A 26,953-nucleotide genomic window follows, 5' to 3' on the forward strand; every position below is an offset into this window, starting at 1 on the left:
ATATATGAAAACGACATAATTCAGATACAACTTTTAGACTTAAAATGCTTTTATAAAAATCAGGGGCTGGTGTGGAGTTAGACTTCTACCCAGCGCCTGTTGCTGATCAAATATACGTATCCTTCCATTTGGGTTACAGATTCCGCGACATAATTATAATACCCTGTACAAGATATACGAATTTTTATACTTAAGAATGAACGAAATAAATTCAACAAGGTATACAAATTAATTCCTAAAATAAAACTTAAATCTGATAATTAAGAGTAAACGTTATAAATTTATCTGATGATTAACAATAAACATAATAAATTTATTAATATGGAACATATTTAATTAGCTTCAGATTATTTTGTATGAGAATATTTTTTTGTAATTTCATAAATTGATTGGGTTTAATCTAATGTAAAGATCAATCCTAAAGCAATATTAATTTAAATTTGAAAATTTTCATGTTAAAATTGCATGTCCAAAAGTTTATTTACAATTCGCCTATTACGGCTAATATATTTAACTCTTTTCTATTTGTGTATATAAATTCCAACGAAATTTGCCTTAAAAAACTTGATTTGTTACAAATTGTGCATACAAATATTCACTTTCAGTTGCGTCGAATTCGATATTTTTGATACTCTTCACATTTGGCATCAGTTGACATTTGAACGCACGTGCTTAGAATTGAAAACCTTTCTTATATTCTCTTATCAACAAAATCAGCGCTTGGCGCAGGCGATGTATGTGTTTGTCTCTCAAGTCTAATAATCTATATCCGCCACCTTTTGACATTTCATTATGGTACGCACTCGTATTACCAAACTAAACTAGTACACAACAAAAAAATGGGAGAAAAGCGAACTAAGCATGAAACAAATGTAGTGTAAAAACCAAAATAAAACCAAAACAACGTAAAGGCCGTAAAAAATGTCAGGTTGTCGTTGTCGACATGTCAGCATGGCTATAAGTTGACGCTGCCCCTTGGGAGGCTTGTTGTACCCGCACATTTGGGGGGCAGGCGGCAGCACGTTGCATGCCACAAGAATAATGCACATAGCGACAGCAGCGACAACAGCCGAGCCACTTTTTGTATCGATGGATATACATTATGTATATCATTACTGAAATTTGCTTATGTAACGTGCGTAAATGACATGGACATGACCCCAGCCACCCCCCCCCCCCTGCCACACCCTAGCCAGCCACAGAAATTAAAGGATGAGCATTAAAAATAAAAACCAAAAAAAAAATGCTTGATTTTATATTTTTATTTTTTTTTTTTGCCTGCATATGACTTTTATATGCCTGCCACGAAAGGTAGCGCCTATGTATGCGTATGCTTTATATATATATATAACAATATATGTACATATAAATTACGTATACATAAGGGATTATCTACCAAAGACTCTCACACACACACATATGTATACATATGTATAAATGCGAGTATGAGCCATATAATGTGTACATTAATCGATAATTGCATTTTTTTCGTGCATTTCTTTTGCCAGTTTTCATGGGTTGGCTGCCTGTCTCTCATGGCACATAGCATTTCCGTGTGTGTGTGTGTGTGTGTGTGTGTCTGTTGGTGTGCCGCCTTTTAAATGAGTTTGCGTGTTTAATTGGTTTTTTTTAACTGCATGTACCTCTCACCTTAACAAACTTCATATTAATCATACGCCCCGTGCCAGACCTGACGTTTTAAAGGACAGCATAAACAGGCATTTAAATATGCGTCTAACTTTGATTTAACGCACTTTCATTTTTGATGCGCTGTTAGTTTTAGGGCGCCCACAAACCGCGCTACAAGCCACCGAACAAACAAACAGAAACGGACAGATAGACTGACAGTCAGGCAGACGGCATGCCATTGGGCAGATGGGGGCAACCAGGTGGCTGGCTGGCCGGAGCCTATAGGCATCCAGCTGACAAGTCGCCTTGAATAGATATTATATGTACGTATGTGTCTGTGTGTGTGTGTGCGTAGGGCTCTGTCTATCGACAACGTCTGAAACTGACGACATGCACCTTTCTATGTGCACAGCAAAAAAAAAGAACCCAGTGAAAAATCTATTTAGCATACATTCAGGCGCTTGCTTGGCATAATGTAAACGCTACTCCGGCAGACGACAACAGCATTGAAATCCCACCTTGCGGCCGACTTCGTCAGCATACGCAATGTGTGTCGCTTAACCACACATACCCGCACACTCATACACACACAGACACGCGTACGCGCACGCATACACATGCCTATGGGCAGGCAGACATTTTGTGCGTGCGTGCGTGCACCGCATTGTATGCAACCGCGCGGCAGCAGCGCCAGCGGAGAGCAACCCTTGGAATTTCGCTCGTATATGCGAGTGTGCGTAATGCTTTTTTATGCGCCTATGTTTGCGTGTGTGTGTGTATATTTGAGCTGGCTGCACTTTAAAGTTGGAGTTTCGTAAGTCCCGCGCGTGCATTCACCTCGTTTTTTTCGCCTTTTTTGGTGCGTGCGACGTCAACGGCAACGGCCACAGCAGCAACCCCCGAAGCGAGGACGGCGACGGCGACCCTGTTTAGTTGAGCGCCTCAAAAATGCAACGGGTAGAAGCAGCAGCAGCTACAACAACAACGACAGCGACAGCAAACTGCAGTTGCAATACAATTTGAACGCTAAAAAGTTTGAACATGCCGTTCTACTTATGCGCCTTTATGAGAAGCAGTAGCTGCTGCTGTTGCTGCTATGGCGCCTGTGGCCCACTTGATGTGCAAGCTTGGGTGGCCAACACACATGCACCCCGCACGCGCCGCACGCACCGCACGCACTGCACGCACTTTTGCGCAATCAGGACGCGCCAGCGACAAGGACATGAAGCGGGCAACGCATAGCTGACTCATTGGCTGACCTGGGCTGAGCTGAAGCGCGAAAACGTTGCTCAACTTCCGGTTTAACAATATACAAAAACAAAACAAAAAAAAATAACACTGAGAAAAAGAAGAAGAAAATGTGTATACGTTTTGTAAATGCAAATGCTCGCAACAAAGTGCTACAAAATGCGGCATTTGCCGCATGTTGCCACCAAATTTGCAGCTTTTGCAGCTGTTTTGCAAGACGCCATGTGTTGCACTCTCTGCTTCAACCTGCCTCGATATTTAATTCGCATTTCGTGTGAGTTGACGCGTAACCTTTTGCCATATAAGCACAAAAGTTTTCTTCTTTTTTTTCGCTTTTGAGGCACGCATGCACGACAACTGGAGTGGCCATGCCGCCTCCGTTGGCGGCCTATGCATTTTACATTAAATTGCATAACTTTTGTGGCAATTAGACGGCATTCGCAAGGATATGCAAGGAAATTTACCTCTCGTATGCAAACAACGTACGCAAATCTATCAATTTGCAGCTCGCAAACCAAATGCCAGGCGTATACGTAATAATTCGCATACGCAGCGTGTACCGTTGCCATTTCTTTTACTATTTTTATTTCATTTCTGTACCTTACATTTCAATTAAGTTATTTATGTCTGTAGAAATTCCCAAGCTTTAGGGGCGGCAAAATGAAAGAAAAAAAATCGAATAAATACGCAAATTATACTTGTATTAGAAAATCCATAATAGTCTATTCATCTTATGCATATTTCATGATACAGGTGGCACCACTTTTTATTTAACTACAATAAAAATTGCTTTGATTTTTCAGGCTTAGAACGCGTCGCTGAGGAATTCATGGGTCGCAGGAAATGGAAACATTATCAAGATCAACTGACGCGCAACCAATTGAATATCGCAGAGCAACAGCCCATATCAATAACGACAGAAGCAGAAGACAGCAAACACAAACAGAGCCACTGCGAGCCACTGAACCACCGTTTACCGCAGCCCAACGGCCAACATTTCAACAACAACAACAACAACAGCGGACCGCTGCCATTTGAAAGCGATTTTGGTAAGTTTAAAAAAAAAAAACAGTGCTGCTTAGCAAAGACAAGAACCAAGCGCTGCATACAATTACAGACAACAACCACACATCACAAAACCACGATTCAAGTGCAACATCACGTAGCTCAGGCTCACCATCACCACCGCCAGAACCCAACGATTGGACACCGTCTGATAAGTGCAATTTCTGTGTTAACGGTCGCTTGCTAACGGTAAACGCCAAAGGCGAATTGGTGGCCGAAACAACGGCAATCGCGTCCAGCAACAGCAACAACAACAACGGCACAGCTGTGCAGCAGGTAAGCTACTCTCTCTGCCCATACTTTAATTTTATATGACATCAAATTATCGTATACTTAACGCAACTTTCTCATGCAGCACGACAGCGACAGCAATTCGAGCGCATCGCTGCACAATAGCAGCAGATATAACAACAACATTAACAACAACAACAGCAGCAACAACAACAACAGCATCAACAAACATAGAGCACGTAACGCCGTTAACGCCGCCACGACGTCGTCGTCAACAACTTCTATAGAACTTTACAAGCTGCTCACCCAGCAAGCAGCTGAAATGACATCAATGGAATCGATGGCCGCCAAGCTGGCACAGTTCAACATGATGGCCGATTTCAATTTGATGAACACGCTGGCGAATCAACAACATGCTAACTCGGTAACACCAACTACCTCGGAATTATCAGTCGCCGCTGGCAGTCCCACACTCAAGGATACGCCCAGTCCCAGTGCAGATGCACCATTGGATCTAAGCAGCAAGCCATCGCCAAATTCATCGATCAGCGGCGACATGAAGACAGCCAGGTATGTTTGATCTTAGCCCCAATTGATTCTTATACACCAGCTCATAATTATTTGTGAATGTAATATATATTTATTTATTTATATATATCCGGCAATGCACTAACGTAAACATATATTATCGCAATATAGAAACATATATATAAAAAATGCAAAAAAATAGTTGAATAGTTATTATATATGAATATAAATTTGTTTCCTAAGGATAGAATCCATTTCGTAACTATCCAAAATAATTTCTGATATTAGTTTGTGCTGTGGTAGTTAAAAAAATTTTAAAAATCCTTTCATTCGCTTAGAACCTCCAAATATTATTTTGTGGGTTGTAAATCTCTTCAAGATTGTAGCAAATAAATCAAACAAGTACCCTGCCCTAAAGCGTTATTTTTTCTGCGCCATAAGCAGTTAAGAACTAAAGGAAAAATTAAAAGATTCAATCACGACAGATAAGCAACCCAATTAAAGCAGCTGACATTTGGTTAGACAATCAAGCTTCATAGTAAATGTGCTATGCCCAACATAAACCATAAATAAAAAATACATAGAAAAAAAAAACGAAAACCAAAAAAAAAATGGGTGTTCCAGCAGACAATACATGAGATAATTGCACTTTGGGCACTGGCCCGCCTCTGACACTGCATTTATTGTAGCATACTTAATAGGGCTGCGGGGCGGGTTGACTACTGGGTGGCACTCGGAAAGCTTTATTGTTGTGCGCCTATGTAAAAATCGTGCAATTACACATGCACGTGTCTATATGTGTGTATGTGTGTGTGTGTGTGTGTGTGTGTGTGTGTGTGTGTGTGTTTACATATAAGTAGGTGTCATGCGCCTGCTCTGAGCATATGCAGCTGTGTGTGTGCGTATGTGTGTGATTGTTCTGTGTGGTTTGAGTGCGGTTTATGAAACGATGCCGAAAATTACACATACGCCCCATAGCACGCAGCCAACGCTGCGTTGGCCACGCTTAATTACTGACGCAGGGCGGTCTGCGGGGTAGTGCAACCGCATAAATTTGCATCAAATTTGAGCAGCCAAAAAAGAGGAGAAAAAAGCGAGCCATGCAAAGAATACAAAATTTATGTATTTCACGCTGTGTACGTGTGTCTGTGTGTGTGCTTGTGTTGCATCTTAACTCCTTTATATTTTTGCCTGCTATTTTTTTAATTACTCTAAAATGTTCAGGACCACCTAGCCTATTATTTATGTTTTGTGATTGTGTGTGTGTATGTGTGTGTGTGCACTTCAGACGACAGAGACAAGCGTCAGGGGCGTCGACAACGTGTGCATAATTTTCCAGCACTTCCACAATTTTCGTCATTACTTTTTTTCGGTTGTTTTTTTTTTTTGTGGCAACTGTGGCAGCAACAGCAACGGCAGCGTTGACGGCTGTGGCTGCCACTTGAGCCGCAAAACACGAGTCCTTGTCTATTGTCTAAAGCATGGCCAAGTGTTTGTTAGCAGTTGCTGCTGCCTTGCAACATCGTGCACCTATTTTAATTGTTGTAATAAAAAGCAACGAAAAATGTGAAGAATAGAAAAACACACACACACACAATGGCAAAGAAGAGCAGGATGCGAGTTGACAGGAACTGCTGCAGCAAAGAAAGAAGTTAAAAGCCACAGATCGGCAAGTGCTCAATGGCTTGCCAAACATGTCCAGTTGCCGTACTTGTGGCTCTGCTAACAGGCACACACATACACACGCGCAATTACACTCCCACACACACATACATGCATAGCTAGAAAATACATCCTCGTGCCCATCCCCAAGGACTCAGCCAAAAACACTTGAAATACAAAAGCTACTGACGCTGCAATTTTTGGCTTTTTCGAGCGTTTATTATTACGGATTTTTTTGTATATATATATAGAGGATACTGTCGCTGCTGCTGCTGCTGCTGCTGCTGCGGCTGGCGCTGCTGTTGATGATGAGGCGGCGACATCGCCACTCCAAGTCAAGCGTCGAGATGTCGGCGCTGCAGCAGCGACGCCGCCGTCGTCGTCACCGGGCGCAGCAGACAGAAAATGAGTGCATCATATCGATCGCTTTTTTTTCCCCACTGCGTTTTACATTTTTTACGTTTATTTCTTTTTTTATTTATTTTTTTTGGTCTTTCTTCTCGCTACTTTTTTCTATGCAATGTGCCAAAGGGGTGTGCGAGAGGGCGAACAGAGCGCCAGCGTGTTGTCGCTGTGTATATATATATGTATTCATTATTTTTCGTTTACGAAAAATTCTCTGTGCACACCCACACACACACATAAGCACACACACACACACACACGCAGGAACCGAAAAAAGATTGTGAGCGTAATAACTGGCATAGACTGATGGCGTTGGCGTCGACGTCGGCGTTGGCAGCGACTGCAACGTCGCTTTCCCCATTTGGCCCCAAAAAAATAATAAAGGAAAAAACGAAAAAGAGCGAAATAAAAAACCTTAATGCGTGCACTTGCTATTGTTATAGTCCGTTGTTGTTGTTGTTTTGTTGTTGTTGTTGCTGCTGCAGGGCAACAATTTTTAACCGTTTTTTCGTTGTCCCCTTGCCCCATTCGTTCATTTTTTCATGCCATATTTTTGTCATTTCAATGACCGTTGGGCGGTCAGGTAGGTCGGCCTGGTTGGTTGGCCTCCCGCCGCACTGCCGGCCAGGCCAGGCCCGCACCGCCAGGCCCGCCCGCCAGCCAGCCTGATTGCCGTTATGTGTTTTATGCGTGAGTGAATGAAATGTCGCTTAAATGAGCGAGATAGAAAAAAAAGCATACAAAAAATTGCAGCAGCTGCAACGCTAGCAACAGCGGCAGCGACGCCAACAGCGCTAGTCGTAAAAAAATGAGTGCATATCTTCCGAAAAAATGCAACTGCATATACACGTGTATGCTAGTGTGTTTGCATGTGTATGTGTGTCTGTTTGTGTCTGTATGTGTGTGCGTGTGTGGGTGGTTGTTTGCTGCGCACACATCGAGTGCAAGGGGCAAGCAGTACAGCAGCAGCTGGTGGGGCGGGCAATGCAGTTGGGGCGCCTGCATTGGCAACAAAAACAAACATGCAATTGCATTCACACACAAATAAAAAACACATACACACACACACACGCACACGTGCAGGCACCGGCACACGCACACATGCACTTGATGCATTTTTAACAAAATTGCATTCGGCGTCGTCAGTCATACAGACACACACACACACAAACACACACTGCATATAACCCTGGAACGGGACATTGTGCACACCCCTACCCACATTCGCCCCCAAACCCCCACTACGGCCAGCAACGCGTCCCGCCACTGAAAAATTTAGCGGCCACGCAACAGAATGAAAAGACAACAGTACGAACAAATTAAATTAATTACACACATATAAGGACACTGACTTTAAAAAAATAAAGCATAGAGATCTATAGCCTTTAGAAAACTTTTAAAATTTTTTATTATTATTATTTTGATTACCCATTTCTCGTTGGCCAAAGCCAATAAACAATACACAATACATGTGAACCCTTACACTATGCCCTAAATGCGACACTCAATATCAGAATGGGAACAGAATTTACTTTATTTATGTATGAAATATATTTAATTTATTATTCAAGATGTTTCTTATTCTATACTTTTTTAACCTTTTTTATTTGCTTGATTGGGTTTCGTATATTTCATAATAATGATAGTAATATCCATGTAACAATTTTTTAAGATCTTGTTTATATTTTTAATAATTTCAAAATTAACTCTTATGAGATATTCATTTTTATTTTGGAATATAAACTGCTTATAATGGCCTTTGGCTAAGACAATTATATATATAGCTTGAGGTAGAGTGCGTCTTTTATATCTCAATACTTCAATTATTTGCAGGCTAAAGTATTTTTATATTTAACCCAACGACCTCGGTGAGCCCGAAAATTATTACCAACGCGTTGGTCGCATTGTGCATTCCATGTATGTAAGTGAATGTAGGGTATGGGTGCATGTGTGTATTTTTGTGTTTGTATGTGTGTGTGTGTGTGTATTGTTGTGTATTTAAGGCAAACAAAAGGTGTGGGATGAACCGACAAAATGCGATATGCGCATAAAAATGTCAACAACAACAGCAACAACAGTAGCAGCAGCAGCGGCAGCGGCGGCGGCAGCAGTTGCCGATGCAATTGCAGCAAGCGTCAAAATTACAACAGCAGCAACAACAACTTCAACACAAAAATGCAACAAAAATAAAGCAAAAAATCAACCCTATTTTTGTTGCATAGCTGTTGGTTGCCGCTTCTGCCACAAATTAAAACAAAATGTCAGTAAAACGAAAAAAAAAAAACAACACACAAAATTACAAAAAAAAAAAAAAGAATGAAAAAAAAACACACAGCGGTGCGGGCAACTGCAACGCAAATGAATCCTCGCTACATGCGTGCAACAAAAACAGCAGCAGCAACAACAACAAGAAAGCAACGGCAGCGCTGTCGGCGTTGACGCCAGCAGCTGCGACTGCTGCAGCGGCTGTTGCAACGGCAAATTGCAATTGAAGTGCAGCCAAAAGGTAAACGACACCAACAAAAACAACAACAACAAAAATCAAAACGACATTGAAATGACATTTTTCATTTATATTTGCAATCCTTTTTTAACCGGCTATTGCTGTCGCACCCCGACACCTGGCCCGGCGCAATTATGAACATTTATACATATTTCCATATTTCTTTCGGGCATATTATTTACTATATAGTACTTGGCCAAAAAAATAAATAATAATAATAAAGAGCGCCGTGCAAGTTTTCGGTCAGCCGAACTGCCGCAGTCATTGCCACTTGCCACCTGCTGTTGCAGTCGCACACGTTTCGTTGTCTGCGCAATTTTCAGACATATTCCAGACGCGCGCGATCCTTAAAAATAAAAATAAACGAAAAAACAAAAAGAAAAGGTTGCAACAACAACAAAAAAGCGCCAACTTTTCAGTCAACTTTTCTGGGCTGGCCCACAGCCCACAGCGAGGACAAGAAGCTGTGCGTTTCCGCTGCCTGGCGACAGCCAGTGCAATGTACTGCAGCCGCAACCATGGCCAGAGCAGCCCAGCATTCCAAAACCCCACCCACCAAGCGCTGCCAAAAGGGTCTTGGTCTCAACTCGTCTCGTCGTGTCGCGTCTCGTCTCGTCTCGTCTCGTCTAGTCCGCGGCGCGTCTCGCCTCGTCTCGTAACGCGTCTCCCTGCTGGCTGCGCATAAAGAAAAGAAAAATTTCGTACGGCTTTCACTGATGTTGCTGCTGCTGATGCTGCTGCTGTTCGTGTTGTTGTTGTTGTCGTTGTTTTTTCCTTGCACAAAAGTTGCCTTTTGAAATGGGCTACCAAAAGTGCGCTCCACCCGGCTAACAGAGTGGCTGGGGGTGGGCACCACCAAAGCGCCAAGTGGTGCGGCTTGGCTCGGGCTTGGCATTAAGTGAAAAATGCTTTTTTTGAAATTCGTCTAATGAACTTCAAAAACATGTTTGTCCCTGCCTTGGCTGGCAGGCTGACATCTTCGTTCGACCCCCTCCACCAAGCCCTTCTGCCCATGTTGCTAAGCCCGTAAGCACTCACTCCTCTGATGTGTCATCTTTTGTCTCTGCAGCAGCCGAAATCAGAAAGGAAAAAAACAAGCGTTACAAATTTTTCTATGCTGCATCCTTGCCATTGCCTTTGACAAGGACAACATCGCCGTTGCCTGCTGCAGACATTTAAGAAGCGCTCATTGTCAGTACTTCAAGTGTGTGTGTGTGAGCGGATGCCCAATATATGAGCACCAAAAAAAATGCATATTTGCCGGGCATCAGGAAGTAGCAAAAGTGAAAATAATATTTTGTCAGCTTCTGCATTCTGCTTTGAACTGCAGTCACTCGCAAAATGCTATCAAAGGGAACTGATGTGCCAGCAGAGCTACTAAGAAATATTACTCTTTGGCTGGTCAATTACCTCCATGGTTCCTGCTCAATAGCTTATGTAGTTTTACACAAATGTAATCTATGTCCGCTTGCAATCTCTATTCATTTGCAAATTTCTAAAACTAATTAACTTAAATATGTACGGTTTTTTTAATCCTTGTTGAACACATAGAAGACGACGTCGAGACGAGTCCATAAAGTATATACATATATTCTTGATCAGTATCAACGGCCAAGCTCATTCAGCCTTGAAGCTCTCGTCCGATAAATTCTATATTCTTCGTAAACGCATTTAATAAGTGGGACTTATTCGGCCTCTAGCTCTGTATCAGCTGTCTTAGGAATTATCTGTAAGGCGTAGCATTTTTTTCTAGATATCTTAACACACAATGTTTTTTCGCATTGCTGCTTACATATGCGCAAATTCAGACTTCTCTACGATTTTTACATGGAATTTTGAGCCTAGAAGAAGTGTCGGTCTGATTCAGGGTTTTCGAAAAAAAAACACATCGTTTAGATGATTTTTGCTACAAGAATGCATAGTCGGCGTTCCGAATATATCCGATCTTTATTGTATAATACACATCCAATCCTTAGCTAATCTAATACCTATGCAAACGCATAAAAACCTATTTAATTCTTGGTATTATCCTTTACAGAGCTCTGTCAGACTGCGCCACGCCCCTTGCATCAGCACGCCACACGTACAGCAACGAGGATTTGAATAGCGTGCTGCAGGATGTGCTGGTCAATAAGCTGGGCACACGCAAAGCGGCCAGCCAGTACCAAGTGTCGCGCACCACGCAGCGCAATAAGCTGTGCAAAATGTCCTTAGACGGCAAAAGGACAAACGTGCCAACGCCGCCAGAGCTGCAACAGCAGCTGCAGCATGAATTGGACATGGACGAGCAGGATGAATCCGGCGAGGAGGCTGGCGAAGGTGATAGCAATGCGTCGACACCAGCGCCTGGCTTTCAGGAAATCGCTCAACGCATTGCAGCCACTGATCATCTGTGCAAGTTGAGCAGCATATCCGAGCACAATGGCAGCGAGCTGGGCGACGAGCTGGAATCAGCTATGTCACCAAAGCCAACGCGTTCTCAGAGCGGCAGCACACCAACTGGACACATGCCAGCTGCAGCTGCTGCAACAGCTGGCGGCAATGCCGCTGGACTGCCCATGCCCATCGATGCCCGTGTGCTGTTGCATACCCTAATGCTGGCAGCGGGCATTGGCGCCATGCCCAAGCTGGATGAGACGCAGACGCTGGGTGACCTGTTCAAAACGCTGCTGATGGCCAACAGTAGCGGCATCATGAGCGAGGCGCTCGCCGGCGTCGTGGCGCCCAGTCTCGAGAGCAACGGCAGCGTCTCGTTGCTGCAACAGCAGCAGCAGCTAAATAATGTTACTGCAGTTGCTGCGTATCGTCGCCACCTACCAAAGTCTGAAACGCCTGAGACCAGCTCCTCGTTGGATGCCAATGAGGCATGCGAAGATCCCATACTGAAGATTCCGTCCTTCAAGGTCAGCGGTGCGCCGAGCGTCTCGCCCACGTTGCATTGCAGCGGCAGCAGCAACAACAACAACAACAATAACAACTCTAACAGCAGCAGCAACCGCAATGGCGGTGGCGATCACAGTCCACACTCCGCCTCACCAATGCTTGCAGCAGCTGTAGCCGCCGTCGCGGCCAACAACAGCTACAGGCAGAGCGGTAGCAACAACAGCGGCAATATACTGTCGTCGTCGGCAACATCGATACAGAAGATGATGGCCAATACCATACAGCGCAAGATCAACGAGCAGGTCAGCCAGGACAGCCTGTTGGGTCTGGATAAGCGCAACAATGGTAACACAAGCGGCAGTGAGTGCAGCAGCAGCGGTGGCGGCGGCGGTGGTGGTGGTGGCGTTGGGAGCGGCAACGTCGGCAGAAAGCCCAGCATATCAGTGGCAAAAATCATTGGCGGCACAGACACCTCACGCTTTGGTGCCTCACCTAATCTGCTCGCCCAGCAACATCATGGCCATATGAGCGCCCATCATGCCCACCAGCATCAGCATCAGCACCAGCATCAGCAGCTCAGTGCACAGGATGCCGCTGCACTAGCCGCCGGCAAGGGCACGCGACCGAAGCGGGGTAAGTACCGCAACTATGACAGAGACAGCCTCGTGGAGGCAGTTAAGGCCGTTCAGCGCGGCGAGATGTCTGTGCATCGTGCCGGCAGCTATTACGGTGTGCCACACTCAACGCTAGAGTACAAGGTGAAGGAGCGGCATTTGATGCGACCGCGCAAGCGTGAGCCGAAGCCGCAGCCGGATCTCGTGGGACTAACAGGCGCAGCAAATAAGGTGACTTTGACGGGACTAAATCATCTGGATAAGCTGAAGTCCGGCAGCAGCAATAGCAGCAGCAACGCCAATAACAGTAACTCCAAGCTGAGCAACGCGCTGAAAAACAACAGCAGTGCGGCAGCTGCGGCTGCGGCAGCGGCAGCGACAGCGCCCAATGGCATGAAGTTGCCCATGTTTGATGCCGCACCGCAGTTGTCCTTCCAGCCGAGCATGTTCTGGGCCCAGCCGAATGCCGGCGCTAACTATGGACTGGACTTCAATCGCAGTCCAGAATTTCTTAACCTGGCCGAGGTGATGCGCAGCAGCCCGCTGGGCGTGGCCGCCAATCATCATGGCCATGGCGGCGTGCACATGAGCAACGCCGTGGACTTTGCCGAGAACATGTACGACGGCATCATACGGAAATCCCTCAAGAAGGATGGCGATGTTATTGCTGGGAGCGGCACTAGCGGCAATGGCAATGGCAATGCGCTGCTGGATCAGCTGCTGGTGAAGAAGACGCCACTGCCATTTACCAATAATCGTAGCAATGACTACATCAGCGCCGCCTGTTCCAGTTCCGACAGCGTCAAGCGTCCGGGTAGCCCGCTGAGCGCCCATTCGGATATCAAGCGCGAACGCCTCAGTCCCATGCGCAGCGCCGGGAGTGCCAGCAGTGATGAGGATCATGAGCATTCCAGCAACAACAACAACAACAATAGCAACAACAATAACAACAGCGACCTGGCGCACAACAAGAACAACAACGGCAGCAGCAGGAACAATAACAAGAACAATAACAACGGTAATGGACGCAGCCGCATGACATCACGCGACTCGGAAACAGACGCCAGCAGCTTAAAGAGCGAGCAATCGCAAAGCTCGGCTCAGTTCGCCGGTGCAGGCAACAAAATGATGGATCTCAATGGCAGCACAGGTGTCAAATACGAGCTGGAGCCAACAGCAGCGCAAATCTCACCCAGCAATTCGATATTGCACGAGAAGCTGGCGCAGATCAAGGCCGAACAGGCCGATTGCAACGCACCCGAGGAGCAGTTATAGAGCATGTGGCATTTAGGCAACTGTCCGCAGCAGCAGCAGCAGCAGCAACAGCAGCCACAGGTGGCACCAACATTTGTTTGGCCACCGCTGGCCACACACTACTATAGTTTCTAGTTGGGCAGTGGTTAATTGAGCACACCCGGTCACGTGTAGTTGTATTGTACAGGCATTCGAAGAATGAGTATGTGTCTATAATTCATATAAGAAGAAGCAAACCAAATTTTTAAGTATATATACATATATATGCATAACAAAGCAAAGAGCCCGATTTGAATAGTGGGAAGTGGCGTGGCATATATAGCAGCGTCCTGGCTCTAATTGTTAGTAGTTAATAAACACAATACAAGACATACATTATAGCATAGAAACATAATTAAATATGTATTTACACATATAAAGTACACAAGAACAGTAACAAACAATAACAACAACAACAACAAACAAACATGCATAAATACAAACAGTATTTATGTATATTTATTGTTTAGTTTTTGACAATCGACAAATAGGCATTCTCTTGTACAAACTTTCTAAAAACAAAAAAAACCTAAAAGCAAATAAACAACAACAACAACACCAAGTAAATAAACAGCAAAATAATATTTTAAGACCAAAACTGAACTTAAAACAAAAAAAAAAAAACATTTTTTATTTGCATTCTCTATTCTGTTAAGTACCGAAAGAAAAAAAGATAAAACAAAAGCCCCCCATATATATATATATTTTTTTAATTAAAAATTACAACAAAAAAAAAAAAAACCAACAGCCCACAATGCAATAAAAAAAAAACATCAACAACAAAGCAAATACAAGCAAAGAACAGCCCAACTATGCAGTGCCTGCTTGCGAATTGATACCAAAATTCAAGGGAAATTATACATTCCACACTTTCCACGTTTTAATCTGTTGAAAACTTGACTTAAACACTTCAAATGTGATTCTCACTTGACTTTCGCAAACGCAATGCAGACGCCAGTTGCATAGCTACTGACAAGCCCAACTACAATAACCACAGCAAAGACCATAACTAAAAATACCAACAACAACAACAACAATAACAAAAGCAACAACTACAATATCCGATCAATAACAACAGCAAACTTAATAGCCAACAAGCAATAATAACAATAACCATAACAATACAACACTACAAAAAAAAACACAACAAGAACAAGAAATAGCAAAGCAAAATTCAAAAACTTCAACCAAATTATACTTAAACTCATTTCAATTCAACAAAATTATATATTAATTTCCATTATTTAAAATCGAAAATAAATGAATACTTACAACCCTGAAACCTTAAAGAAAATTAAGCATACAAAAAAACGGAAATCAATAAACAAAGCTGCCTTCACGTTTACAAATTAAATAAATTGATAAGAGGAACGAGAAACGTTAAAAGCACACAAAATGATAATAAAAAAACAAATCAAAAACCAAATTGAAATATACGCAAACGCAAAATTCATAAAAACTAAATCCACCACCAACAACAACAAAAAGACACAACCCAAATTGACCCCATCAAATTCACAAAAAAAATATTTCAATATAATTTTAAAAAAATATATCAAAATTTAAGTTTTACATATTACACAAGACACCAAAAGAAAGAAAATTACATACAAAATATATAGAGCAAAAACAAATATGATTATAAAATATATACAACTTGTATATGAATGAAAAATTTTGATGTTTCGGTGTTTAAATAAATAAAATTTAACTATGTGTTTAGGCAGTAAAGGAGCATAAAGAAAATTCCACATTGGCTAAGTAAATAATTCGGCAAAAATTGTGGCAACATCTAATTGAAAGATGTAAAAGCCCATAAGAATAAATATCAAAAAAAAAAAGAAAAGGATATGAAAACAAGTCTTGATATAAGCATTAAATAACTCGATATCTATATATATATATATATATATATATATATATTTATGTATGTGTGTGTCTTCATCACTACGCGTATACCTCAAACAAAACACATGATCATTTTGAGCAACTATATATATTTAAATGTACTTATACACTCTATACACATCTTTACACAATATACAAGAAAATCAACAACAAGAACAGCAACAACAAATGAAACGTTTAACATATTTACACCGTAAAATGTAACAACCTCTCCTACCAGTACACACTTGTAACATCTTTTTTGGCCAACATTGAGTCACACATTCCCTTTCGATGTCTCTTGATTTAAGAAACTTTTGAAAATTATAGATGGGTTACTAAATGTATGCGTAAATAAAAATCAAACAAAAGAAAGATTAAATATATATAAATGTACCTAAAAAACATATTTTGTGTGCTAGCTAGTAAGTGTCAAAAAAAATTAAAAATATTAACAAAAAAAAAAACAATAAAAATAAAAACAATTTAATTATAACAAAAAATATATATATACATATGTATTTTTAAAGTCGGTATGTCAAAATGTTTAGTAAATTGTAACGAGAAAACAAAAATATATGACAAAAAATTCTATTCAAGAAATTTGTGAAAGAAAGAAATAATAACATAAACAAAATCATTTAAAAGCATTTAAAGTAAAACACAATAAATTACTTATAATTTAAGCATGGAAAGTTTAAAATATATTTATTGGCTAATCTTTAAAAATACATTCAATGTGCATAAATGTTGTGGTTAGTAACAAACAAAAATCTGTACGATAAAATTCAAAATTTATATTCAGGCATAAATTAAAAACAAAGTAAATAAGCATTTGGTGTATCAAAAGAAATTAAAAAAAAAAAAAAAATACTGTAAAATTTAGTAAATTATTTGCATAATAGCGTGCAAACCAACAAAAAATTGTTTATTATACGACAACAACAAGAAAAAAAAATCAACAAAAAAAAGTATTTATTGCTAATTTAATTATATTTGAAGTATACATAAATATTTATTATACATACATATATACATATATATTAGACACACTATCTGTGATTAATAATCCAAAATTTTGAAGAAACTTTTTCTGACTAATGTTGGTTAGGCATACAAGAAAAACAAACACAATCTAAACAAAAATAAATAATGAAAACTTATTATAATAATGAAACATATTTAAAAAAAAAAAGCTATAAACAAATTGTAAAATGATCGGATACAAATAATTAACAACAGTAACTACACAGAGCACAAGCAAAACTAACATGTTTTCGAAGCAAAAGAGAATTCTTAACTGCAGCCACAAGTTGCAAAAAAACAATAGCAGAGGAAATAAAATGGCAATAGATTACGTTTTCGAACTCTAAAATAGCAGGGCAACAACTACGGCACATCACTACAAAAATGACGACATTTCATAACGTATATAGGTGTAAATATATTTTGGAACATTTTTTACTCAAAACTACCCAGAAATGCAGAAAAGAACCTGTCTACTATAAACGAAATTATAATAACAGCTTTGCAAATAAAACAATGCAGTGTAAAGATTTTATAAAACAAAATTATACAGAATAAAACTAAAAAAATGAACACAAACTAAAAACAAAAAAAAAACAAAAGAAACAACAAAATTCCAACAAAAAAATATGCAATTGCAAAACAAATATTTTGTTTAAGGAAACAAAATTGCAAAAAGAAAAATTTAAACAAATTATGTGTAAAAAGAAGATAAAACAAAAATCAAAGTAAAATTAATGAAAATAAAAATAAAGTGCAATTATACGGTTTATATGTATTAAGAAGCAAACGTTATAAATTAAACGAAATTTAGCTAATATTTCGAAGCATGTTCAGCATAATTTCAAGGCCGGTTCGTTAAAACCAACCAATTAATTTGAAAAGTTTATTAACTATGAATCTACAAGCGTGCCAGGTCTGGACGCTTTGTTTTGTGCTTTGTGTCTGAAGCAAATAGAAAACATTGCACGAACCAAAGGTACTAAAAAATGAAAACACATTTTAAAAGAAATGTAAATGAAATACCCAACAATACACACAGACACACACAAAATGGCATTCTTACAAGTACATACAATAGAGAAAAGTGAAAAGCGAAAACTGAAAACGGAAAACTGAAAACTGATGACAAGCAAGCCGCATGTGAGGGCGTGAGGTACTGAAATATCAACCTAATGTTAGGTCTTAGAGTCGAGTGTAATGAGTAACAGCTTGAGAATGTTGAATTGTATAGAATTTTTGCATGCCAACCTCTGGCACCGTGCAGTTTGCCCAAATGCGCCCAAGAAAACTTGGCAACAAGAAGGCGGCTACGCGCTGCCACGGGGAGGTGGGGCGTGCAGAAACGCTCAGGTACGTGTTTTATTTTTCGGAGAGAAAAAAGATTGATTACCCATACATTACTTATTCTTTGTTTACTACAAATTAATAGTTAATAATTGTAAAAAAAAAAAAAACAAAAACAAAATTATTAAATCGATATACTTACTAATAATTATAAAATTGTTTAAAGACGAGTCTTAGCATTTTTTAAATCATGCTTTAAGAATTGCTCACCTTTGTGTATAAAATATAATTTGTTCAACATGAATCAAAATTTGCTGAATGTAAGTGCATATACTTAGTGTTTATTTTCTCTCTTTAATTTATGTATATGAATTAGTGCATATTATTATTACAATTATTCTAATTAACTGTACGCGCAGTTCACGCAAAATAGGCAAATCAAAATTTTACTTATTATTACGTATATAAACATATATATTGAAATATTTTTTTGTAATATCACAATGAAAAACACATACTTATGTATATTATTGGCAGCGTATAGCAGACTGGCGTGCTGCCACTGTTGTTAGCCTTGATTTGTGTTTTGTATATATTAGACCACATTATAAGCAATTCTCTTTAATCAATTTTTTATTATAATATTACGAACGGGCAACACATTTGACTTATAGTGCAATTGTTTCAAACAACTAACAAATATATATTAATAACAACTGATATAATTTAACAAATTTCTTTGCAATACCAAGAAGTATGTATATGTAAACAGCAACCATTATTATTTAACAAAGAAAACCTTTAATTGAAAATCAAAAATCATTATAAGTGCACATAACTTTTTATAGACATTTAAAATATGCCTAGGTTCTTCAATTATATGCACGCAACAAAAAGTCAAAGTCAGTTTTAATTTTGCTATAAATCAAAGCTCTTGAAATCAAATATTTGCAGTCAAACATCACAAAATTATATTTTTTATATTATTCTCAAGCAGTTTAAGAAACGAGAAACCATTCAAAATAATAAAATGTTTAGTTGTGCCAACAAAACCAATTCAGAACACGATCCTCTTACGTTTTACTTGAGCGATAAGCGATCTTCAATCGAATGCAAAGAATACAACCAGACAGCAAGAAACAATAGCCCAAATATGCCCAGAAAAGCCAACCAACAACAATAACAACACCATTGGTAAACAACAACAATAGCCCAAAATAATTGAACTAAAAATTGAGATAACAATATACAATATCTAAATATTGTATACCAGTACATATATATCTACTATGTATGTAATCAAATGAATGAGACAACAAAACACAAAGCCTGACGTCGATTGTACTTTTCTTTTTTCTTCAAGCAATTACCAAACAATTTTATTAAGCAATAGTACTACTCTTACTACAAACTAAAATAGCAACAGTAATAGAAATAGCCATAGCCACAAACAATTAACATTAAAACAAACAAGTAAACAAACACACACGACAACAACACACTGAATTAACAAACTCAAAACAACTAATTTTCAATTCAATTCCAATTCATATCAATAACCAATACAATAGCCACATAATTAACGATCATAGCCAAGCATACAATAGACAAGACAATTAAGACAGCAAGAGAAAAAAGAAGCAGAACAAGATCGAGAGAGAGCGCAGAGCAGTTTTCACATGGCGTATACGCAACATTTTGCATTGCGTATACGCAGCGTTGCACAAGAATATGCAAGGCATTCGTAAAAACGCTCGAAACGTTTGTCATAAGTAACTGAAACAATTTTTATTTCAATTATCCACTCAACCAACACTCTTTATAAATACAGATACAGTACCGTAAACAGATTAAAAAAAAAAAAAAAAACAGAAAACAAAAAAAAACAATAGCCCTAGTAAAAAATATTCATACTCATATTAACCAATAAAAATAAAACCAACAGCAATAGTTCTAAGTTATTGGCGAAACCAAAAGGCAAATAAACATAGCAAAACAGGTGATTGCATCTTAAGCAAAGCGTAATACTCTTCTTAACGAACAGTTTGTTACAATTTGTATGCAACATTTCTCAGCCTTTGTTGAAGCACTAAAATGATAAAAAGTTTCTCGTTTTTAACAGCGTACATTTAGATTATTTTTACTACAACAAAGACGACGCCCTCGATGCGTTCAAAACTGATGCAAGTACAATACAAAACAAAATAATAAACAACAAAATAAAAAAGTACATTTTAACGCAAACAACAACTTAGCAAACTGAGCAAAATTCTTTCTATTTTCTTTTATTTTTTTTTTTTTGTGCATTTATCAATCACAGCAAAAAGATTTACATGTGTAAAACATAATGAAGTTGAAAACTGTTTCACAGCCAATAAGCGTAACTACATATAAATGCATTATGATTAGCAATAGCCCATAAGTACAGATAGCATATGTATGTATTTAGCATTAAAACCAGGACATCAACAACAACAACAACAAAAGCAAAGATAAAAACTTAAGCAAACACCAGCCAAGCATGCAAAAAATAAGAATTTCGACAACAACAACAACAAAAACCGATTATTTGAATGATAAATTCCATAGAAATAATGTTTTCAATTTTTCTTTATTATACTATTAGTTCTTTACAGCGAAAATGTTATATATATATATATATATTTATATATATGTATTTTAATTTAAAAAAAAAATATACAAAAAACCAAGGAAAATTTGAAAAAAGATATAATTTTATTAACTACCAATAAAAAATATTGCTTAATTTGCTTAAAAATATAAACAAAAGAGTTATAGAATTGAGTTAAGTTATATTTAAATGAAAATTTGTTCAGCGTGCATAATTGTTATATATACACTTATACTTAAGATTAAGTTCATGATTTTCGTTATTTTTATTATTTACTTATTATGTTTTAAACGCAAAAAATATATATATACAATATATCATATATTTACGCTGAAAATGTTTATTAATAAAAACAAATATTTTAGTTCAACAGCTGCGATTTTCATTTTGATTTCCATTTCTTAGACACACAGAGGCTTTTATTTAAAACTTTCGCCCTAGACGAGAAACGGCTACACATTCAACTTATATGCTATATATTTACACAAATACAAATGCTAAAAGTATTATCATAAAATGCAATAGTAATCTATGAATCTAGTACGTTTATTAAATATTATAACAATAGCCCAAAGTAAATATTGACTGTGATGGGGTTGCGAGGAAGCAATTAATATCCTAACACCGTCAATATTTGCTCCATTTTCACATTTAACAAAATCAAATAGACAACAAATAAACAACATCAACAACAACAAAGATTGGCTCAGAATAAATATCAAGACATTTGTTTGAGAATTCTTAAAAAAAACTGTTTAAGTTTAACATAATTTTTCGTAACGATTCTTCAATGTTTGAATTCCTTTAACCCACTAAACACTTTGGAAATAGTTAGGATACTTATGTACCAGCAATGTTCTAGACCTGGTTATGAAGGCAAAACTAACACATACAAATAAAGCTATCGTTAATCTAAACTCAACAGCTTCAGGGACCAAATAAAAATTTATTTAACAACTGGTAATCATTTGAGAAATGTACATCAAAATTGAAACAGAAATTGGACGCATATCTGAACGGAAAATTAACCCGATATGCAGAAACTAAAAAAAAAAAGAAAAAACACAAAATCTCAGAAACTTCTAGGGAAGCATTTTGAATATATGTATAACAAATTATTATGTGTGTATGTGTGTGAATGAAAATTATAAAAATTAAAAAGAAAATTGTACGCATGTACAAAAAAAAAATTCCCTTTGGTAATATATATACATTACCATATATATGGTAATATGTAAAAAACAACCAAAAAATTTCAATAAATGTCAGTCAAAACTCTCGGATATTGAAAAAACAAATTTAAACATAAGGAAATTTGTATACGATATGCAAGTAAACAAAATTGAAATTAAGAATATGCAAGTACTAATAATTTGGCTGGAATTGTGTATTTAACAAAATCATAAACGCCATCAAATTTCAAACCAAAGAAAATTTAGTTGAATAGAAGATTATTATTTGGTTTAATTTTTGGTGTAAATAAGTATAAAAAAAATATATATATCAAGATACGAAAACTAAGTGGGTTTTCTTCTACAGCAGGCAAACATAATTCAAAGGAAAGTCACACAAATTTAAACAATTAAATTAGCAAAATTTATGTCAACTTAGTAAATGATAAATTCAAATTTATAGTATATATATTTGTGTATGTCTGCTAAAATTCTATGTACGCAAAAATGAAACAGGAAATTATAATTATCATCATGGATATTAATTTACAAAATTAATTTTGTTCTCAGTACGAATTCAATGCCAACATCAATATTTCCAATTCAATTGCAATTTTAGCAACATTTTATTGCTCTAAAATGTTAGACAACTTATGCATCAATATCATTGTATAAAATTGAAATTGCAAAGAAATAACAATTCGATTTGTGTATATGAATGTGAAAAATGGAGGCATAATGTGCAAAATCTACTAAAGACATACATACTTACAAATGAGAAAAAAAAAACAAAAAACACAACTACTAACTTGTAATGATGTGAACATGGAGCTCTCAGTATTTTGATGAATACTGGCAATAAACATTTAATAAAACATAAATGCAAATACAGCGTTTTATTTCGTTCAAATCGTCGAATATTCAATGTTTTTAAAATCAAATTCCTTCGAATACAAATGCTGTGGAACGGTTAGATGATCTGGTTAGTAGGCCTTGTAGGTAGCTAAACAATTTAATTTCACATTGTTGTTTCTCGAGCAGATGGCAGTAAATTTTCTGTGCTGAAAAATAAATACTAATTAATAGTACAAAATTAAAAAAAAAAAAATATATAAAAAAAATGGCTTTGAAACGATTAAAATGTGATCTAAGTCCAGAGCTAACGACCTGTCTCAAATTAGCCGACAGTGTCCGTCCCGATTGCTGTCAAATACGAGATCGTATACCAAGCGACGCTGAATGTTTTCTTAGGGATATTGGGAAGGAGCTAAAAAAGCTTTACGAACGACATCAAAATCGTTTTACCAAACGTAAACGTATCATGGATCTAGCTATACCCAGAAATCCCCAGTGCCGTTTTCTTCCCAGATGTTCATGTCCATTCAAAAGAACAATTGAGATCGTACCAGCCGATTTTCCTATGCACACTCGCACCGAACAACTAGCCTTGCCAACGGTTAGACGACTGCTTCATCGTCGTAATGAAGCCATAAGTAGCGGTGATAAAATTGGCGAGGGCATACTAAATCGATGGTTACGTTATAGTTTGATGTCACTGTACAGTCGTCTGGGGAATTTGCAGCCACTGCAGAAACCGTAAGTTTCAAGTTGCAATTTCTTAGCGCGCTAATATTAATAATAAGAATAAAATCTATACAGGGTGATAAAGAAGAAGCTAACTGCTAAACAAAAAAAGAAACGCGAGATGTATATCAAAAAACTGGCCAAGCCGAAGGTTCCGAAAAAGCAACCAGCGCCGGTAAATCAGTTAGAGCACAATTTAGACAAATTCCCTAATTTCTTTTACTCTTTTGCTATACAGGAACGTAAAGCAGGAGAGGTGGATCAGCGTCGCCTTAAGAAACTATCGCGACCAAAAGTATACCTGGAGGATGTTAAGCAGGAATGGGAGATCACGCCCAGCATGCGCAACTACAAAGCGACGGATCGTGTTAAGAAATTGGCCGAACCTGTGGCTCGACCAAATGTGCACACTAATGAAAATCCAGAGAAAGTTTCCCCCAATGCGCTCAAGTACAAACGTAAGTTAACTTCAGTATGTGTCTTAAATATACTATTTCCAACATATATTCACAGCGAGCGAACGTATCAAGGAGATGTCACAGCCGCTGGCAAAGCACGATGCCAATTTGGGGCCGGCCGATCTCAAAGACGATCCATTCGCCATATCACCAAACGCTCTAAAATACAAGATATCATCGCGCATGAAGGAGCTTGCCGAGCCAAAGGAGTTCGAAAACACTCACATACGAGAGAATCCTTTTGCTATTTCGCCCGCGGCGCTCAAGGCCAAAGCTTCGCCGCGGCTTATAGAATTGGCCAAGCCCAAGGGATCGTAACTCTAGACAATTTACATTTACTAAATATTTTGGTGTTGTTCTTTCGGTTTTTCTTAAATATAGTTTGTGAAATAAAATGTGAAATAGTTTCTAAGCCGTTCGTTTCCATTGAATGCCGGATTAGCGTCATGATTTTGTTGAAAAGGAAAAAGTAACAATAATTTTTACATTCGTCAAAGAGCTCATTGAGCTGCACATTTGGCATCGCTTTCAAATTTTATTTATTTAAATTTCTATTTTTTGCATCGTGGTTCTCGCTACACTTTGAGTTGGTTTAACTTAATTGATTTTAATTTTTGTTTTCTTTTTGCTTGTCATAAATTTAATGTTGATGGCAAAATTCGAATCCAATTTGGATTTTGCACAAAATAATACATAATCACAAAATAATAAGCATAACGGCCAATTTGTATAACTAAAGTTTTTAGGGAGGCGGGGGGAGGCGAGGTAATTGCACTAAACATAAATATTCGCCAGAAATAATACTCAAAGAATGCATTGAATTATATGGAAGGAAATCATACTGAATGAATGAAAGACAACTAAAAATTTGAAACAATAATTTAGGCAACACAACTGTTTCTTGTCTAAGCATGCGTGATCCTTGGGGCCAACTATTGTTGTCGCTGAATTCTTGAAATCTGTCTAGTGCAGATTGGCAATAACGGCACGCGTGAAGTCCTGCGTGGTGGACTGTCCACCTAAATCTTTGGTGCGCACCTTGCCTTCCTTGAGCACCTGGTTTATGGCATTTTGAATAACTTCGCTATAAGTTGGCAAATTAATGTGACGTAGCATTTTTGTGCCGCACATTAACATGGCCGTAGGATTTGCAAGATTCTTGCCCACAGCCTGGGCAAAGGTATGACGTGCGCCCTGTAAAACCAATGATAGACATGAGATTCTGATTACATTTCCGGAGTTAAATGTTTGCTTACCGGCTCAAATACGACCGTATCCGCCGAGTATGAAGCACCAGCAACGACGCCAGCGCCGCCGACCAAGCCAGAGGCCAAGTTATCGACAATGGCACCGTATAGATTTGGGGTAACCATTACATCAAATTGATTGGGATTGGACACCATTTGCATAGTCGTATTGTCCACAATCATTTTGTCAAGCTCGATGCGGGGATAAAGTTTTGAGACTTCCTCACATGACTTCAGGAAGAGACCATCACCTAGTTTCATGATGTTGGCCTTGTGCACCGCTGTAACCTTCTTGCGGTTATTTTTGGTGGCATAATCAAACGCGAACTTGGCAATGCGCATTGACTTCTTGGCAGTCACGATCTTCAAACATTCTACAATGCCGGGCACCGATTCGTGCTCCAAAGCTGAATATTCACCTTCGGTCTGTTCACGAATGATGACCGTATCGATGTTGGTATGGCGCGTCTTAACACCAGGTAAACTACGAACATGCACCACATTCGCATACAAATCCAGTTCTGTGCGGAGTTTCATGTTAAGCGTCTGCAGTTCACCCTCATTGCTGTAATCGGGTGTGGCCAAAATGCCCTGTACACATTATAAGATTGGATTAAGATCAGATTACACTGTGTCTGTGTCTATAACGCTACGACTGATAACAGCTTACCTTAATGCAAACTTTATTCTTTCGTATGGAGGCCACAACATCTTCAAGCTTGGCGCTTAGTCCGGGGTTGATTTCCGACAGAAAGAACGTTTCAAAGTCAACGGGCACATTTGCTGCCTAAACAAGATGAACGTTAATAAAAACTGTATTACGGGAACTTGGTAATATAACCTCACCTTAAAGACCTCCTGCAGCGAGTAGACCAACTCGGGACCGACACCATCGCCGGGTATCAAGGTGCAAGTGGTTCTATTTGCGTTATAGGTGGCATCCTGCAAAAATGGCAATCTTTAATACATTTAGACTTTTTAACATTCCAAATATGTACATACATCAACATTGAGCGCCGCCGAGACATGCAGTCTGCGCACTGCCGCTGCCTATATACATGTAGAAATAAATAGAATGATTAGTAATTAGTATTCGCCTGCGAGGATGTTAACCTCAAAAAAATTGGCATCTGTGCTGGTCTTGGCCACAAGCGGCTGCTGCAGAGAACTTGGCAAGTGTTTATGTAAGCACTTGGCAACCTCTGTGTGAGGTTTACCTGAAAAAAGGTGCGTCCCAGGGTTCTAGCCAGCATCGACATCTTGCTCGTACTTTAGACAATTGTGCTTATTAGAGATAATCAAATAGACCTTAATGTAAAAATGTTAAAATTTTTAATTTTGCTTTGCGAAATTATAATCGGAAACCTACACAACAGCTGACTAGGGTTGTTGTTAAGATATCGAAAATCACATGTTATAAATTTCGATAACTTATTATATTTTTTAACTTGATACTTTAATTTGTCTCAATGGAAAAAACAAAAATAAATTTGTTTTACAATAATCTTCTACTGGCATGGCATAAATAAGAAATAAATAAATTGACATATCAAGCATTATGTCATAATATATCGATATAAAAATGAAAATCCTTATATC

General features: G+C 38.4%; 3 protein-coding genes across 6 annotated transcripts in view; 2 read left to right on the forward strand and 1 right to left on the reverse strand.

The window, feature by feature from the left end:
• Eip93F (Ecdysone-induced protein 93F) overlaps window positions 1-14,745 on the forward strand; it is a 65,238-nt gene extending 50,493 nt beyond the window's left edge. For all 4 annotated transcript variants that reach the window (XM_032437723.2, XM_002053776.4, XM_070207197.1 and 1 more), the window contains 4 exons: window positions 3,681-3,926; window positions 3,995-4,218; window positions 4,298-4,743; window positions 11,310-14,745. In XM_032437723.2, coding sequence (XP_032293614.1) covers window positions 3,681-3,926; window positions 3,995-4,218; window positions 4,298-4,743; window positions 11,310-14,043 — 3,650 coding nt within the window. In that variant the 3' untranslated portion in view covers window positions 14,044-14,745. The remainder of the gene's footprint in view (window positions 1-3,680; window positions 3,927-3,994; window positions 4,219-4,297; window positions 4,744-11,309) is intronic.
• Window positions 14,746-23,101: 8,356 nt separating this feature from the next.
• On the forward strand, window positions 23,102-24,519 carry Theg (Testicular haploid expressed gene). The gene is made up of 4 exons (XM_002053775.4): window positions 23,102-23,661; window positions 23,725-23,824; window positions 23,888-24,107; window positions 24,163-24,519. The coding sequence occupies exons 1-4, from the start codon at window positions 23,186-23,188 to the stop codon at window positions 24,423-24,425; spliced, it is 1,059 nt and encodes a 352-aa protein (XP_002053811.1). The 5' UTR covers window positions 23,102-23,185; the 3' UTR covers window positions 24,426-24,519.
• A 67-nt stretch (window positions 24,520-24,586) lies between these two features.
• Idh3b (isocitrate dehydrogenase [NAD] subunit beta, mitochondrial) lies at window positions 24,587-26,741 on the reverse strand. Its single transcript, XM_015172059.3, has 7 exons — window positions 26,724-26,741; window positions 26,572-26,662; window positions 26,357-26,404; window positions 26,201-26,296; window positions 26,025-26,141; window positions 25,364-25,945; window positions 24,587-25,301 (listed from the first exon to the last, which is right to left on the reverse strand). The coding sequence occupies exons 2-7, from the start codon at window positions 26,611-26,613 to the stop codon at window positions 25,071-25,073; spliced, it is 1,116 nt and encodes a 371-aa protein (XP_015027545.1). The 5' UTR covers window positions 26,614-26,662; window positions 26,724-26,741; the 3' UTR covers window positions 24,587-25,070.
• Between the last annotated feature and the right edge of the window lie 212 nt (window positions 26,742-26,953).

This window comes from Drosophila virilis, chromosome 2, assembly GCF_030788295.1.
Source record: "Drosophila virilis strain 15010-1051.87 chromosome 2, Dvir_AGI_RSII-ME, whole genome shotgun sequence".
Taxonomy (NCBI): domain Eukaryota; kingdom Metazoa; phylum Arthropoda; class Insecta; order Diptera; family Drosophilidae; genus Drosophila; species Drosophila virilis.

Coding starts and splice junctions, on each gene's coding strand:
- Idh3b (XM_015172059.3), bottom strand. CDS start 26,613: ATGTCGATGCTGGCTAGAACCCTGGGACGCACCTTTTTTCAG. Junction 26,142..26,200: donor CGCTGCAGGAGGTCTTTAAG/GTGAGGTTATAT, acceptor CATCTTGTTTAG/GCAGCAAATGTGCCCGTTGA. Junction 25,946..26,024: donor AGAATAAAGTTTGCATTAAG/GTAAGCTGTTAT, acceptor TAATGTGTACAG/GGCATTTTGGCCACACCCGA.
- Theg (XM_002053775.4), top strand. CDS start 23,186: ATGGCTTTGAAACGATTAAAATGTGATCTAAGTCCAGAGCTAACGACC. Junction 23,662..23,724: donor TTGCAGCCACTGCAGAAACC/GTAAGTTTCAAG, acceptor AAATCTATACAG/GGTGATAAAGAAGAAGCTAA. Junction 23,825..23,887: donor CGAAAAAGCAACCAGCGCCG/GTAAATCAGTTA, acceptor TTTGCTATACAG/GAACGTAAAGCAGGAGAGGT.